The following is a 16067-nucleotide window of genomic DNA, read 5'->3' as shown; positions in this document are numbered from 1 at the left end:
AAACACGCATTTTCAAACCGCTTCCATACAATCATTATTTACGCGATTTCATTTATTCTTTCAAATTCTTATGAAAGAAACATCCTAGATTCGGTGTTTTTTGCAATGCCAGGTAAAATCCAAACCGATTGCGGAATAATTGGGATTAATCGAAGGGCGAAGTTTGGAAAAAAGTGACAGTGCAAAAATATATGTGAGACTCCTTTAAAATATGCTGTAATTACTAAACCGAGTTTGAAGTCAAAGTGAAATATAACGATATTCCGTTGGGCCGATCTTGCTCTAAATCGACTATAACAATCTGAACATCTCGATCTAGACGTCTTGAAGAATGAGGAACATACTGCCGATCAAATCGTCCACAGAAAGAATACTACTATCTAAAAGTAAGAATTGATATTTCCCTTTATAAAAAAAACGTAAGTATTAATATTTGGAGACAATGATTTCGAGTTTTGCGCTTGGACAAGTAAGCTGCACATTTCCGCCATAATTACCATTGAAATGCATTCATTTGGATCGCTTTTAGCTTTTGGTAAACTGTGTTTTGACTGTGTTTTTAACACATGTACAGTAATCATTTCAATAGCTATTTTCATGGCCACCACGTAGTACTAAATAGCTTACTGGGTATGTACAGGCATAGGGGGTTGTGGCCATCTCACTTTACCACCAAAAAGTAGTCTTTTTTTAAAAAAATACTTTTTTCTATATATATTGACTACTGCACATCCCCTCCCCACAGCTAATAACCAGATTGTGATTCCATATGAAGAAAACGTTGTCGTTTTGAGGGACTGGTACCGAGGACTCTTAGTTTCTTTTCAGATACTTTCTCCATTGACCAAAGATGGTCAAAGTCACTGTTTTTCTCTTCTGATTACAAGTCATAATGTTTACGAAGCACCTGCGGTACGGTAACCTTGAAAAAAAAAAACTAAGAATCATGCAGTTTTTTTCCAAATCAGGAATATAATAGTTTCCTTATATGGAGGTGACCGCGTTTGGCAAAAACGACAATTTTTGGCTAAATTTTCTTGAAATGTTGTTGAGGCCAGTGATTAGAAGGACTTGTGAGCTGGCACGTTTGCCATCTTCAAGTCGCTGCAAACCCAGTTCTAAAAGGTGACGCGTCATTGTACCGGATTCAAATGAGTCTAGTTATCCGACGTAACAAAGCGCGCTGCGTGCCCCTGGACTTCTCGATAATGAGCTTGTTCCTCATGGCAGTCGTGTATGTACGCAGGATGCGCGCGCACCTACCGCATTTAACAGCCTCTGTCCGCCGCCATTTTGTCATCCGAGCAAAACTCGTCGCCGCTTCTCGGCTCGTGTTGTCGGAGTGAAGCTCGAGCTTCTGTTACCCAGGGTAGATCTAAGTATATTATGTGACTTCCAATATGGGGGGGGGGGGGGTGAATAGGTTCGCGGATCGGCGGATTCAGCCTCGAAATGCTCACGGATTACGGATTTTGATGATTATTTCAGCGGATTGACGGATTTTGGAAATACGGTGGATCACGGATCTGTTGACAATTTGGGCACGGATTTCGAATTTTGACTGCTTTGAAGGTCGAATTTCGGATTTTAAATGAATTTCAATCGATGCTATTGTTTATCTGTCAAACCATGCGGATCTAAACTATCTGCGGATCCACGGATTTGCCCCGAAAATGTTGCGTATCGGCGAATTTACATACCCCTATTCACCCCCCCCCCCCCCCCCAATATGGAATGAACGCAATAACAAAGGTGTGATTGACAAGGGTACTTTAAGGAGGCATTGAAGTATCTTCCAATAGGATAAACAACTTTGTGTATGCTTTTATATGTGATTTTTATCTCAACAATAAAATGCACTGACCTTAGATAGATAGAAGACTTAGATAGATAGAAGACTTAGATAGATAGAAGACTTAGATAGATAGAAGACTAAGATAGATAGAAGACTTAGATAGAATGAAACTTGGCTATAGAGGTAGTAATGCAACTGGTTTATTCCGTGCTGTGTTGTAAAACTAGCCACTGGTTCATCCGCGTAGCTGAGTAGTGAACTTGAAAAGAAAGCAACTCATAATTTCTGCGTCCCTTGTTCCCGATTCAGCTGATAGCTTTACCACTGCGAATCACTGCTCAATATCCGCGCATGCGCAAAAAAAACATTGTTTCGATTATTTTACTTAATTATATTTACAAATATAACTTCCTAGACCGATGTGGTATCATATGAGGGGTTTTCATAAATTTGTAAAACATAAACATGAAACACATAAATAATAATAAAAGAAAACAAAAGAAACAATTCAGAAATAACACAAGAAAATTATAAGTACATTGGATTTTACCGATTTATGAAAACTTTCCCTTTTGTCAGAGTTGATAGAGGAAGACTCTTCCCCTACTTACTCTGGCTTTTCTAGGATGTTATTACATTAGAATATCTAGACCCTTTAGAAGAGTCCCACATTTCCTAAACTTCAGCCTTACTTCAGCTAGATCTGTTTATAGAAGAGTCCCACATTTCCTAAACTTCAGCCTTACTTCAGCTAGATCTGTTTATAGAAGAGTCCCACATTTCCTAAACTTCAGCCTTGCTTCAGCTAGATCTGTTTATTGAATTCTACGGCACTAGATACAAGCCCCCCTGTCTAGCCCCTTGTGAGCCACGGATCCTGCGAGATGCTCTCCAGGCTCGTCCGCCAGAACGCCTCTTTCTCGAGCAGCTTTTGGAGAAGCTCACACGCGTCTTGAAAAATAAAACAAAATTATGTATCAGTATTTTATCAGCGAATCTCGGGGATACAAGTGAGAAAAAAAAAGGATATCAACGCTGCAAACTACTCACAAAATAAGAAAAAAAAAGCGTAATCTGACAATACGAAGTCTGCGCAAAGACATACGTTTATCTAACGCTTTCTTTTAAATCACTAGCTACCCCATGTCCCAAGTTTCTCAAGTATAGGAATTACCCATCGAAAGGAACTTGGGGATTTGAAGGGGCTGGTTAGCTGCTTGGCTGGGCCCTTTGTACGCAACGCGGCCCGTTAGCATTTCGTATAGAGTGCAGCCCAGAGCCCAGACATTCGCCTCGCGGCGGTAGTACGTGCGGAGTGAGTCGTACTCGGGCGGACAGTATTGCATTGTACCTGTCAAGACAGATTGCCTTTGAGTACCAAGGCACTATAGGTTTTCACCGGACTACAATAAACCGGAGCACACTCAAGGCGCCGCGCGTCCTCGCTTTGGATCGCTTTGCGACCCTTTGGGGATGTGGGAGCAACTAGGGTCAGCTGTGCTAAGATGAAACACGTGATTCGCAATCAACCTTTAGAGCGATAGGGGCTGCTTGAGTACCAGTATGTTTTCAATAAATTGTAGCACACGTCACTACTCTAGAAATATACCAAATGTGAGCTAACCTCTAAACTTGGACACTTTCGGGTCTGCGTTGCGACCGGTAGCGAACCCAAAGTCAATGAGTTTGGCGCGAATGACTTTAGGGATATTTGCAACAGCACGCTCGGTACTGGATGCTCCACTGGCGGACGCGTGTTCTACTGATGGGCCAGCAATGGCGGGAAAAGCTGCTGACTTCCTCTCGCTACACCGTGGCCTTTTAGAGGATTTGTCCGCGGGCTCAACCTCCAGCAGGATGTTCTCTGGCTTGATGTCATTGTGCAGGATTCCCCTCTTGTCCAAGTAGTCAACCCCTCTCATCACGTCACGGAAGATCTTCCTGGCGACCTTCTCCTTCACGCGTCCTTGTGGCTGAATCTCGAGGAAGCTGAACAGATCGAGGCAGTGCGCAGGCCGTTCCATCACTATCACGTGACGTGAGGTCTGTTCGTCGTCAAGCATGGTGTAGTGTGCAAGGAGCTCTATGATGTTCACGTGATGGCATTTGTGCAGATAGCGGACCTCAGTTGGAATGATGCGATCCTTGAACTGTTACAACAAAAACGGCATAAGTGACAACATGGCCACAAAAACATATTGATGCTTTACAAGTAAGGTAAGGTATATGATGTTAAGACATACTCTGGACATGGCGACGTATAAGCGTCGTCTGGCATATATTTGATGGCGACCTATGACAAAAGCACTTGAATTCAGTTTTACAGTAAAAAAAAGATTTAACAATAAATTCCAATCACAGCAAAGCATACTAATTATTCCCCAAGCTTACGGGAACTGTCTTTGGTCGCTTGAACCGTCTCCATCGTACAATCTTGTCGGCACTGACCACCTTCCCGTAACCACCCTGTCCTAGCTCAGCACCGAGACAATACTCCCGGCGAAGCACTTCATCCGTGATGGCAACATCGATTGCTAAAGGGCAATATTTAAAAAAAAAACATTCATTTTGTATTTCTTAAAAAAAATCATAAAAATCACCTACTTAAACAGTGTTATGATTAATTTTAAACTTTTTAAGAATATTTTTATCACGCAACACATATATTTATCTATGTTAGCTTGTAGATATATTTATAACTTGCCTTTTATTATTTTCAATTAAATTGTAAATTATCATCATCTTTCTTTTTTTCTCTATATCAACCTTTTTTAGTTAAAGAAGATGTAAATCGTCATTGGAGCATCAGGATATGACACTTTATAAATAAAGTACTGATATCATTATTATCATAACCACCACCACCACAACCACCATCATTTATTGACCAATGTTTTGACAGGAAACCTGATATTACTGGGTATCAACATTATCATCATCATTCTTGTTTTATCATTATTAATATTATAAATGCCGTGTATTTATAATTCAAAAAGAGTAAAAATGATTGATTTACTCACGGCACGCCCTTCGCTTTCTTTGCCGTGGAATCGAAGCCGCCGTGGTCACTTCCAACGCAGGGGATGGGACCTAGTGTTAGCATACAATAAATAAAAATCTCCAGAAAATGACGGGGAACAATTTTTTGTGATATTTTGAATAAATCCTGCTCCGATAATCAAAGGTCCATTTATTTATGATCATCTCTTTATTTGCATGTCTTTACCCTCGTCTCGTTTGGCGGGCAGTTTGCGGACGTGCCAGATGTCTGTTTGACCTTCTTATTTGGCGGACGAAGAGATTCGCCACTTTCTCTTCGAGTCCGCTTGCAACTAAAGGGCAAATCATTCGATATAAATATATCATCTGCAAGATGGAGTTTTCAGTCCATCGTTTAATCGTGTTTTATCACTTTATTTCACTTTAAAAAAAGAAAAATAATAATCTATAGAAGAGTCTGCCTGATACTCACGTATTTTTATGACTTTCGGGCATTGTTCTAGCTTATTTTTCGTTTCTTTTTGCAGTTGCAAAGTATGTACGTCTTGCCTCACCGAAGTTTCAGCAAGAAGTGTGAAAATCTGTTTGTACACGCCACTTTTGCCTGTGACGAAACAACGGTCAGACGCGTTACCATGGCTGGAAAAAGTTGCGCGCGCGAGAAAAAGCTAAGGCATCCTCGCGCGCCTAGACTTCATTTAGACGGAGTCTGTTCCATTAGGAGCTGCTCAAATCTCGGGCCATTGCGCGTTCATAGACTGTTTTGCTGTTGGGCATCAAACTACGATATTAATGATCGATGCTGTAGCAAGCCAAAGTTGAGCAAATTGGTAGGAAATGATTTGACTGCCAGCACCCAAAATGTCTTGCTTGAATGTGTCGATGATGTTAAACTGGCTTGTCATCAAATTAGACAAACCCGGGACAACCACCTCAAGTACATTCGTAATAAGATCTCCAAGCGACTAGGAAAAAGAAAAAGAAATTCCTGTCACTTAAAGCAAGAACCCTTAAAGCAAGAACCAGTCACTCATATACAGCCAATATTAGACTATGGTGCTATCGTCTGTGCATGGGTTATACTTGATAGTAAATGGGATGCACCCATAGGATGCATCTACCTACCTACCTACCTACCTACCTACCTACCTACCTACCTACCTACCTACCTACCTACCTACCTACCTACCTAACTACCTACCTACCTACCTACCTACCTACCTTCCTACCTACCTACCTACCTACCTACCTACCTACCTACCTACCTACCTGTAATGATGTCAGTCATTTTTATGGAGGATTCGCTTGTTATTTCTTTCTTTACTGTTGATTTTCTTTTTAGTGTGAATATGTAAATTCTCACAGCAAAAATGTTTTTGTGGTTCACTCTAACGCCCCCTTTTAAAGAGCGTCAGGTTTATGTGGTTAAAATCAAGGCATTTGAATTACCAGAAGTGAGCCGTTCGTGCTGACCCCCTTGGGTTAATTACTCAATAAAGTTAAGAATGTGTGCGAAACCACAAATTTATATGCCAAAATCAAAGACAACTCTTAAAAAGGCATATCCGTTGCATATACTTCCGGTCAAGTGGCGGGTCGAGTGGTGGTTCAAGTGACGGGTCGAGTGATGGGTCGAGTGGTGAGTCGAGTGATGGGTCGAGTGGTGGGTCGTGTGGAGGGTCGTGTGGAGGGTCGAGTGGTGGGTCGAGTGATGGGTCGAGTGGTGGGTCGAGTGTCGAGTGGCGAGTCGAGTGAAGGGTCGAGTGGTTGGTCGTGTGGAGGGTCGAGTGGTGGGTCGAGTGATGGGTCGAGTGGTGGGTCGAGTGTCGAGTGGCGAGTCGAGTGATGGGTCGAGTGTCGGGTCGAGTGGTGGGTCAAGTGGTAGGTCGAGTGATGGGTCGAGTGGTGTGTCGAGTGGTTGGTCAAGTGTCGAGTGGCGGGTCGAGTAGTGGGTCGAATGGTGGGTCGAGTGGCGGGTCGAGTGGTGGGTCGAGTGATGGGTCGAGTGGTGGGTCGAGTGTCGAGTGGCGAGTCGAGTGATGGGTCGAGTGGCGGGTCGAGTGGTGGGTCAAGTGGTAGGTCGAGTGATAAGTCGAGTGGTGGGTCGAGTGGTGGTCGAGTATCGAGTGGCGGGTCGAGTGGTGGGTCGAGTGGTGTGTCGAGTGGTTGGTCAAGTGTCGAGTGGCGGGTCGAGTAGTGGGTCGAATGGTGGATCGAGTGGCGGGTCGAGTGGCGGGTCGAGTGGTGGGTCGAGTGGTGGGTCGAGTGGTGGGTCGAGTGGTGGGCAGAGTGGTGGGTCGAGTGGTGGGTCGAGTGGTGGGTCGAGTGGTGGGTCGAGTGGTGGGTCGAGTGGTGGGTCGAGTGGTGGGTCGAGTTGTGGGTCGAGTGGTGGGTCGAGTGGTGGGTCGAGCAATGAGTCGAGCGATGGGTCGAATGGTGGGTCGAATGGTGGGTCGAGCGATGGGTCGAATGGTGGGTCGAGTGATGGGTCGAGTGATGGGTCGAGCGCTGGGTCGAGTGCTGAGTCGAATGGTGGGTCGAGGGCTGGATCGAGTGTTGGGTCGAGTGGTGGGTCGAGTTGTGGGTCGGGTGGTAGGTCGAGTGGTGGGTCGAGTGATGAGTCGAGTAGTGGGTCGAGTGGTGGGTCGAGTGATGGGTCGAGTGGCGGGTCGAATAATGGGTCCCCCCGCTGGCTACGGGATTGCATGGGGCACTCACCGACCTAGCTCAAAATAAAATTTTGCCCAGCCCTCTCAGAAGTTCTGACTAGGTGGCCTTTTAATTTCCTCCCCTGTGGTCGGCAATCGCAGACATTAAGCGGCATTTGTTTAAATTGGAAATATTGCTATTACACCCTTCATCACACAGCAGAAAAAATATTTTTTCAGCAAAAAATAGTTAATCAAAAAAGAACCCGTGCCGTCCGAGCAAAAAGTGTGTAAATATATTGCTTATCAATATAGCCTACTTCGGCCTCATTGACTATTGAATGATAGTATAATCGGCTTCTACGTCTAACTAAATAGAGGTCTGTTAAATAGACGCAGGTAATTTTGAGAGCAAAGGATTTTTTGGCCTAATTTAAACTTTTGATAGTCAAAAGCACACCTTTCATCGACTGAGAATCACGAGAAAGATGGTTTGATATCACCAAGGGCTATATACCTGTAAACCACCTCTGACCACCTCTTCTTTATCTTATTTGCAGCGATATACTTAACATTCAAGTAAACAATATTAAAACACACACACAAAATAATGGAGCTCGGGGGGGGGGGGGGGGGGGGGGGTATGGTTTTAATAAGAACAGGTCTTAAGCAGAGAAATGGCGAATTTCGTTAACATAATACAACCGAGGGCTATCTTCATATGATGCCTCTCTTAGAACAGCCAATTGTTAGGCTGGTCTTGATTTCCAAATTAGACCTGATTTTTTTGGCAATCCTTTAATACAATCGATTTAATTTCTCGCAAACGCCAGGGCCGTAGCATGGGGTGGGGCACTAGGGGCATGTGCCCCCCCCCCCCCCCCCAATATTTGAAAACAAATATATGGAAATGACCTATAGGGGTGTGGCGGTGCCCCCGATATTCTCTTAATGTTTTTGTATTTGTGCCTCTCCAATATTCCGAGGCTGCTACGGCACTGAACGCTAAAGAGTTTTATTATTTAATCCCATTTTTATTATTCCCGGAGACATTTGTGCCGATTTTGCTCGAACTTTTGGTTCTTCATAGTAGCAAATTTATAGAGAAGAAAAAGTAATCGGATCAGTTAAGGTATAGATGTGGTTCCATAAGGTAACCATTTGATAAAATCAAGAGGCGACTTGCACTGGAACACGTTATTGCGAGAGTGCTGGAATTTGGGCGGAAATTAACAATAACTATTCTGATGGAAGAATGGTAGCTACTCGCCGGGCAGGTCTCTCTCCCCTACCGTATGTAGATTATTTTGCTTTTTAAGGCCTAAATTGTAAAACGTTTATTTTTTTATTTTTCTATTTTGCTGTAATCTATTTTGTTTTAAGGAAGGTTTTCGTATTAGCCCTTGTTTCAAGTTGATTTTGTCAAGTTGATGTTCCCAAGACCTTTTACACCTGGTTATCAGTCTGTTTATCAGTCTCGCTTTTGATTTTTCTGTTTTTCAGTCTTATGCTTACTTACTCCCTTTTGACTCACTTTTATTAAAAGAAAATGCCAACATAATTCCGATCTACACTACAAATAAATTAAAATCAGTTTTTATTGTCGTGAGACTTATTTGCTCTACTTTCCAATCAGACGAATTACCTTTCTCCATTTTATTAGCTCGAGAGTGTCCTACGAAGGAAGCCTTTTTAGCTAAAAGGCATTTTGTCTTTTCTTGGGACCATCACTTCAAAATCAATTCATAATCGGAAAATGGTGAATTTTCATTTAAATGTGCCTTTATATCTTTAAAGGGCCTCTTCAAAACCAAAAAGCAATACATTTCTTTTTCATTCGATAAAAAGCTTTATAAAATGAAGGTTTTTATGCCATTGTATTCACAAATTTGGGTCCCTTATCAAAACTTCTTGCTCAATATAGACTGATACAAGGCATTTCTAGAACCTGAAGCAGTTACTACCCTGGCATGTCTAACTTGTCTAGTACTATCAATAATAAATACTGCTATTTTCTCAATATATCTCTAGAACCGGAAGCAATGACTACCTGGCATCTCTGAACTGATAGATAAATAACACTAGGGCGATCCGGCACATCCACAATTGTCCCATAAATCTCCCACCAACACCCCAAGCTAACAGGGTCTGGATAGAGCGGGGGGGGGGGGGTGGGGAGGGTGGGGGGGGGCTGCATGTCGGTAGTCAGTTAAAATTTCCATAATTTTTCGGTAGTCGAAAAGAATTATCGGTCTTGTCGGTAGTCGGTGAATCTAAGCTAGTGCGTAGCTTTTTTTTACCAGATTTCGTGTATCAACAAGATTAAACATTATTTATGATTTATTAGAAATTAATCACTTATTAATAACTTATTAATAATCAATTTATTATGGATTAATTATTGACTGAAAAGTTGATGCAACAGGAAATACATAGTGCAATTTTTTTATCAAAATCAAACCGGTGAAAGCCTATGTTTGGGACGCCATATCATCTAATAAAACGTGCAATATGATTAGTTATTTGTTTCTGTGATCATTCATTATTCGAGAGAATATAAAAGTTTTTTATCCCCCAGAACCAAACTATGAGAAGCAATAAGCTGTTGTGTCATTTCGGGGCCTTTATTTCACCATTTATCTCTACTACAATCATTAAAGAATACATTCGTTATAACTTCTTTTATTGTTAGAGGAATTATATCTTCTCTCCTTGTATTTTTAAAAGATTTTTTTCTCTAAACATCCCTTTAAAGTAACTTCTAAAATCCGATCGATCACTTTTGCTGTAGAAACCCTGAAACATAGACCAGACATCATTTCAATAATGTGTAGTTCCAGGAAATATCCATCCCCCCATTGCGGGGATTGGAAATTACGTGGGGTGTGGGGGACGGGGGATTCAAACGCCCTGGAATTTCCAGAGGGGAGGGGGGAATGCCCCGTTTTCATTAACAGTTACTGTATTTTTTTTCAGGGGATTGGAGATTCCAAATCAAGGGTGGGGGGGATGTATGGATATTTTCAGGAACTACACAATCAATTTAAGCAATGTTTAAAAGAGAAAATGACTGCTTCAACCAGCAGTCAGTCCTTCGGGGGTACAAAGGTAGGCTTTTGTTTATTTGGAGTTAAGGGTAATGGAGTAAAGGATACCACCAAAAAATGATTGTATTGTTTCTGCGCAAGTCACTGACCGTTTAGTCATTTCAGATTTCGTACACATAGAAAGCAAATCCTTTTCCGACACACGCCGCCCTGTTGTTAGATTTTCTGCATCTCTTTTCTGTTTTCGGATTCTGAGTGCAGTTAATGGATGGGCCCAACCGGTCAAAATCTTGATCGGCGTTAGGTCCGCTCCAGCACTCTCCGTAAAACTGCAGACCTGGGAGATACATGGGATTGTTGCATTATTATAGAACTGTCGTTGTTTGTGGTAGGTGTTGGTGAATGGTAGTGTCGTTGTTGTAGCAATTGTTGTTAATAGAAGTAATGGTGGTTTGGGAAGTTAGGTGGCTGTGGTTGTTGTTTGTTGTTATGCTATCTTTTCTGCTTCTTGTTGCTCTTTGTTGCAATTGTTGTTATGAACGAAAACGGTGGTTTTATACCTCTTTTAGGGTAAAGTGGACGTGGACGTGGTGATTATTTTGTTAGCTTTAGTTTTTTATTACCGATCTTCTTGTATCCTTTCTTCTTGGCTGCATCGGAACATCGGCAAAGAAATCTTTAAGACAAATTCACATGTTTGAATTTATATATTAGAGACCTTAAGATCCAGGTTTTTCGCGATTTACGGCTGACCGCAAACCTTAAGCGGTCACGTGACCAGGGCTTGCCGTCGCGTTTGCCGTTCGAAGTTCACGTTTTGTACGGCTGGGACCCCTTCTAGAAGTAAGACATTTACGGCAAGGTTTTGCGTATTCTTGTTCACCGAAATCCCACGTTTAACACAGAGAGTTAGATTTTACTATGTGTTAACTTTCAACTGATATTTGTTTTACAATTGAAAAATACTTTTGAGAATGATTTTTATTAGCGCAAAGTCAAAGTGGTCGGCATGAATGGAAACAAACATGGCGCCAGAATTAAAGCTTCTTGTTAAACCTGTTGCTTCGAAAAAATCTTAAGCTTATCGGTGCAAAAACCTTTTTTTACCATTTTTGTTATAGCGATGTTATTTACACGTTTTATATGGCTCCTTTTAGAGGGTCATTGCTATATAATGACTTGTACAGACAACCTCGAATCTTAATTTTAAAAAATGGGCATACGTCTAACGTGAAACCGCAAACCGCGGCCTGCGGTTTGCCGTTAGCGATAAACTCGTCCAACCTCAATCTTAAGTTCTCTAATAAAATCCAATTTACTTTTGCGGTAATTTATGCTTGATGGTTTGGCGGCAGAGAGGTTTATTATTATTATTTTAGTTTTTCATTTATCAGTTTGTAGTGATTTTATAATAAACTTCTCTTATGCCAAACACAAAACAGTGTCAGTGGTTTATGTTGGGTTGAGGAATTTACCCCCCTTTGGGCACCTAGCTTAAAGGGATTAATTGCTCAAGCCAGCATATTGTATTTCAGTTATCTCTAGTCTTGATTGCTAGCACACGTTCACAGCTTCACTCTATAATTCTTTGTTCTTTTCAACGTTTATATATCAAGCTCATATTTTTCCCGCCCTCCCACCCTGGGCTTTGTGTGAAGGGTGGCAGAGAGGTTTATTATTATTATTTTAGTTTTTCATTTATCAGTTTGTAGTGATTTTATAATAAACTTCTCTTATGCCAAACACAAAACAGTGTCAGTGGTTTATGTTGGGTTGAGGAATTGCTATATAATGACTTGTACAGACAACCTCGAATCTTAATTTTAAAAAATGGGCCTACGTCTAACGTGAAACCGCAAACCGCGGCCTGCGGTTTGCCGTTAGCGATAAACTCGTCCAACCTCAATCTTAAGTTCTCTAATAAAATCCAATTTACTTTTGCGGTAATTTATGCTTGATAGAGTATCGCTGGCTTATACCATCTACAAACAGCGTCTCTGGCGTTTATTATACCACTTACTCGTTGCTGTCGACTCATTATATCACTCACTTGTCGCTTTCGGTTCATTTTATCACTCACTCGTTGCTTTTGATTCACTATATCACTCACTCGTTGCTGACGACTCATTATATCACTCACTCGTCGCTGCGGTTCATTATATCACTCACTCGTTGCTTTTGATTCACTATATCACTCACTCGTTGCTGTCGGTTCAATATATCACTCACTCGTTGCTGTCGGTTCATTACACCACTCACTCGTTGCTGTCGGTTTATTATACCATTCACTCGTAACTGTCGGTTCATTATACCACTCACGCGTCGCTGTCGATTCACTATATCACTCGCTGGTTGCTGTCGAATCATTATATCACTCACTCATTGCTGTCGATTCATTATATCACTTACTCGTTGCTGTAAGTCGGTCATTAAACTACTCACTCGTGGCTGTCGACTCAATAAATCATTTACTCGTTTCTGTAGGTTCATTATCACTCGTCGCTGTCGGTTCATTATATCATTCATTCGTTGCTGTCGGTTCATTATACCATTCACTCGTTGCTGTCGATTTATTATATCTCCACTCGTTGCTGTCGATTTATTATATCTCCACTCGTTGCTGTCGATTTATTATATCTCCACTCGTCGCTGTCGATTTATTATATCTCCACTCGTTGCTGTCGGTTCATTATATCTCCACTCGTTGCTGTCGGTTCATTATATCTCCACTCGTTGCTGTCGGTTCATTATAACATTCACTCGTTGCTGTCGATTAACAATGCCACTCACTCGTTGCTGGCGACTCATTATATCACTCGCGCGTTGGTGTCGGTTCATTATATCACTCATTCTTCGCTGTCGATTTATTATATCGCTCACTCGTCGCTGTCGGTTCATTATATCACTCACTCGTCACTGTCGGTTTATTATATCATTCACTCGTTGCTGTCGATTCATTATATCATACTCGTTGCTGTAAGTCAATCATTATACCACTCACTCGTTGCTGTCGACTTAATATATCATTCACTCGTTGCTGTCGGTTCATTATACTATTCACTCGTTGCTGTCGATTCACTACATCACTCAATCGTTGCTTTCAAATCATTTTATCACTCGCGCGTTGCTGTCGATTCTCTATATCACTCACTCATTGCGGTCGGTTCATTATATCAGTCATTCGTCGCTGTTGGTTCATTATATCATTGATTCGCTGCTGTCGGTTCATTATATCATTCACTCGTTGCTGTCGATTCATTGTATCACTCACTCGTTGCTGTCGTTTCATAACACCATTCACGTTTTGCTGTCGATTCATTATACCACTCACTCGCCGCTGTCGATTCCCTATATCACTCACGCTTTGCTTTCGGTTCAATATATCACTCACTCGTTGCTGTCGGTTCATTACACCACTCACTCGTTGCTGTCGACTCAATATACCATTCACTCATTCGTTATCGTTTATTATATCACTCACTCGTTTCTATAGGCCCTCCATTTTTTCCAGTCGATTTCCTCGCCAGAGAAGACGTTGCTCGTGTTGTCCCGGTCAGTGATGAGAAGTTCAGGCATCAGCTGTTTTCCCCATCCATATATGCTCTTGAAGCATCCGATCTTAACGGGCGAGCTGTTTTCACATCCATAATCATGGGATCGACCTGCATAAAGCAATTTATTCTTTTATCAATCTCTGAACTCCAAACATATAAAAAGAATGGCTATAACACCCCCTTATAAACGTTCCCTGGAGTTATAAAATGGGAGGTCATGCCCCATGAAGGAGGGGCTTGTATCGATGTTTGGCATCGACCAAGAATTGTATTGCGCCACCAAGTTCCACACGAGAATGCTGGAAAAGAATGCGCATATGCGTGCTGTGACAAAACTGAACACTTTCGTAGATGTGCATTATTCGAGTAAAGCTACGTCTTCATCTGCTAGTGTGCATCATTAAAGCCGTTGTGTACTAAACAAGGAGTGTGGTTTGCGAGTAAAGGTAAATAAAGTAAATATATTTTTTTTGCTTGTCTATATGACAGTTTGGGGGTAAAACATCGCCAATCTAAAACAAAAAGACTTGGTCTACCGCACGATACTGTCACACGTATCTCAGCAATCTGTTGTTCTGCGCATCATACCTAGATGTTCCTTCATGGCTTCAAGGTGTTCCTTTAAGCTTCTCTCAGCAAAGAAACATTGACCATTGTCAAAAGTACGAAACACAAAATCAACAAAAAATGATATGCGGAATAATCTCTTTATTACCTTCCAATGATTGATCCCGATTGCCAGCTGAGTCTGAGTCTGAAAAAGCGAAGACCCAAGTCATGCGATGAAATCATCACACGACTTTGGATATAATGCATTAGCCCCCCCTCCCCCTATTAGCCGAAAATACAGTGAGTTTATAAAACATTATTTAAATGCAAAATTTAAATTTTATTACAGGAGAAAATGCCTTGAACGTCCCTTTTGGGCCCCCGTCTGTTAGAAATCCTGGCTGCCTTGCTGCAGGGGGTAGGGTACCCCCCCCCGTTTTCTTAATGATTCTGTATTTAAACTTGAAACAACCTATGTAACAAAAGTTATATGGTACCAATAATAAACCATCTCCTACATCTACATCTTGTGCCCGCCAATAATTCAAGGCTTGCTACGGCTAGGCTGAACGCTTTTCCGCAAGCGGTCTTATTTTCAAATGCAGAAAGGTAGACCGATGCTAGTTTAAGCAGCTTCTCTCAACAAGAACCACCTGACCAATGTGTCGAAAGTACGAAATTCCTCACTCAAAATGGGCAAAATAGCATGCGAATGGTTTTTGTATTACCTAGGGGTTTCTTTTTCTTCATACCTGGGCGATTCCCATTACCTCCCGATGATTGACCCCGATTGCCAGATGCTGAGTCTGAAAAAGCGAACGAGGCCTAAATCATGCGATGAAATCATTACATGACTTTTGGTATAATGCATTCAAAATGATTGAATGCTTTTCAAAGCAGTCTTTTTTTTTCAAACACAGAAAGAGTCCTAAATCATGCGAAGAAAAAAAACATGAATAAATTATAACTTGACTTTTGATATAAGAACATTCACAATACTCTTTTTTATAAGAATTTCTAATTTTCCGTTGAAGCTGGACCGTTCTTATTTTTTGGAGCATTTTATTAAGGATGAAAATGTTCTTAAGGATAAATTTCAGTGTATATCAAAATATCATACGAAATTAATTGAAACAATTTTTCACAAACACAAATCGATTCTGCATTTTAAAACGCATCAGGACTAAAACATCAATGCTCCTATCTACTGAGCCTCAGTATGTTCTTAGTGTGTTATTAAAAATTTGAGTAAACCTCAGGATGGACTTTCTTATAAAAAGGATTTTTGTTAAAATAAAACAAGTAAATCACAGCGTACCTGAAAGCATGGATGCCACCAAACAGCTTGAAAGAAAAAGTAAAAGCAGAGCTTTCATCGCGACGTAGATACGAAGAACAACTTTGATTTTGAACCGTGAGTGTGAGTTCAGCCTTCTCTACACCGCTTTTATAAGGATACTGCTTGACGACAAAT

The 16067-nt window shown here is 41.4% G+C and overlaps 3 protein-coding genes across 6 annotated transcripts; all 3 read right to left on the bottom strand.

The window, feature by feature from the left end:
• Positions 1 to 2171: 2171 nt before the first annotated feature.
• LOC5515168 (CBL-interacting protein kinase 10) lies at positions 2172 to 5976 on the bottom strand. Of its 3 annotated transcripts, XM_032384747.2 has the most exons (7): positions 5268 to 5976; positions 5022 to 5127; positions 4816 to 4885; positions 4187 to 4329; positions 4039 to 4088; positions 3420 to 3945; positions 2172 to 2746 (listed from the first exon to the last, which is right to left on the bottom strand). In XM_032384747.2, the coding sequence occupies exons 4-7, from the start codon at positions 4218 to 4220 to the stop codon at positions 2649 to 2651; spliced, it is 708 nt and encodes a 235-aa protein (XP_032240638.2). In that variant the 5' UTR covers positions 4221 to 4329; positions 4816 to 4885; positions 5022 to 5127; positions 5268 to 5976; the 3' UTR covers positions 2172 to 2648. The 3 variants fall into 3 exon arrangements, with proteins under 3 accessions (XP_032240638.2, XP_048585502.1, XP_048585503.1); XM_048729545.1 differs by having other exon boundaries at positions 5022 to 5976; XM_048729546.1 differs by lacking the exon at positions 5022 to 5127.
• A 989-nt stretch (positions 5977 to 6965) lies between these two features.
• LOC116619722 (non-classical arabinogalactan protein 31-like) lies at positions 6966 to 7502 on the bottom strand. The gene has a single exon (XM_032384772.2). It carries the CDS (start codon positions 7500 to 7502, stop codon positions 6966 to 6968), a length of 537 nt encoding a protein of 178 aa, XP_032240663.2.
• A 2549-nt stretch (positions 7503 to 10051) lies between these two features.
• On the bottom strand, positions 10052 to 16067 carry LOC116619731. Of its 2 annotated transcripts, none has more exons than XM_032384802.2 (7): positions 15912 to 16067; positions 15322 to 15399; positions 14760 to 14798; positions 13972 to 14152; positions 11114 to 11166; positions 10640 to 10827; positions 10052 to 10239 (listed from the first exon to the last, which is right to left on the bottom strand). In XM_032384802.2, the coding sequence occupies exons 1-6, from the start codon at positions 15967 to 15969 to the stop codon at positions 10652 to 10654; spliced, it is 585 nt and encodes a 194-aa protein (XP_032240693.2). In that variant the 5' UTR covers positions 15970 to 16067; the 3' UTR covers positions 10052 to 10239; positions 10640 to 10651. The 2 variants fall into 2 exon arrangements, with proteins under 2 accessions (XP_032240693.2, XP_032240694.2); XM_032384803.2 differs by having other exon boundaries at positions 15346 to 15399; positions 15912 to 16066.

This window comes from Nematostella vectensis, chromosome 6 (assembly GCF_932526225.1).
Source record: "Nematostella vectensis chromosome 6, jaNemVect1.1, whole genome shotgun sequence".
Taxonomy (NCBI): domain Eukaryota; kingdom Metazoa; phylum Cnidaria; class Anthozoa; order Actiniaria; family Edwardsiidae; genus Nematostella; species Nematostella vectensis.
The sequence above is the reverse complement of the archived record's forward strand: the minus strand, read 5'-3'. Positions and strand labels throughout refer to the sequence as shown.

What these genes read in the sequence shown, in the direction of transcription:
- LOC5515168 (XM_048729545.1), bottom strand. Translation starts at nt 4,220, where the DNA reads ATGGAGACGGTTCAAGCGACCAAAGACAGTTCCC. An exon ending in TATACGTCGCCATGTCCAGA is followed by an intron (nt 3,946 to 4,038) that starts GTATGTCTTAAC and finishes TTGTTGTAACAG; the next exon opens with TTCAAGGATCGCATCATTCC. An exon ending in GAAAGTGTCCAAGTTTAGAG is followed by an intron (nt 2,747 to 3,419) that starts GTTAGCTCACAT and finishes TTATTTTTCAAG; the next exon opens with ACGCGTGTGAGCTTCTCCAA.
- LOC116619722 (XM_032384772.2), bottom strand. Translation starts at nt 7,502, where the DNA reads ATGCAATCCCGTAGCCAGCGGGGGGACCCATTATTCGACCCGCCACTC.
- LOC116619731 (XM_032384802.2), bottom strand. Translation starts at nt 15,969, where the DNA reads ATGAAAGCTCTGCTTTTACTTTTTCTTTCAAGCTGTTTGGTGGCATCC. An exon ending in GAAGAAAAAGAAACCCCTAG is followed by an intron (nt 14,799 to 15,321) that starts GTAATACAAAAA and finishes TCGCTTTTTCAG; the next exon opens with ACTCAGACTCAGCTGGCAAT. An exon ending in GAAAGGATACAAGAAGATCG is followed by an intron (nt 10,828 to 11,113) that starts GTAATAAAAAAC and finishes TGTATCTCCCAG; the next exon opens with GTCTGCAGTTTTACGGAGAG.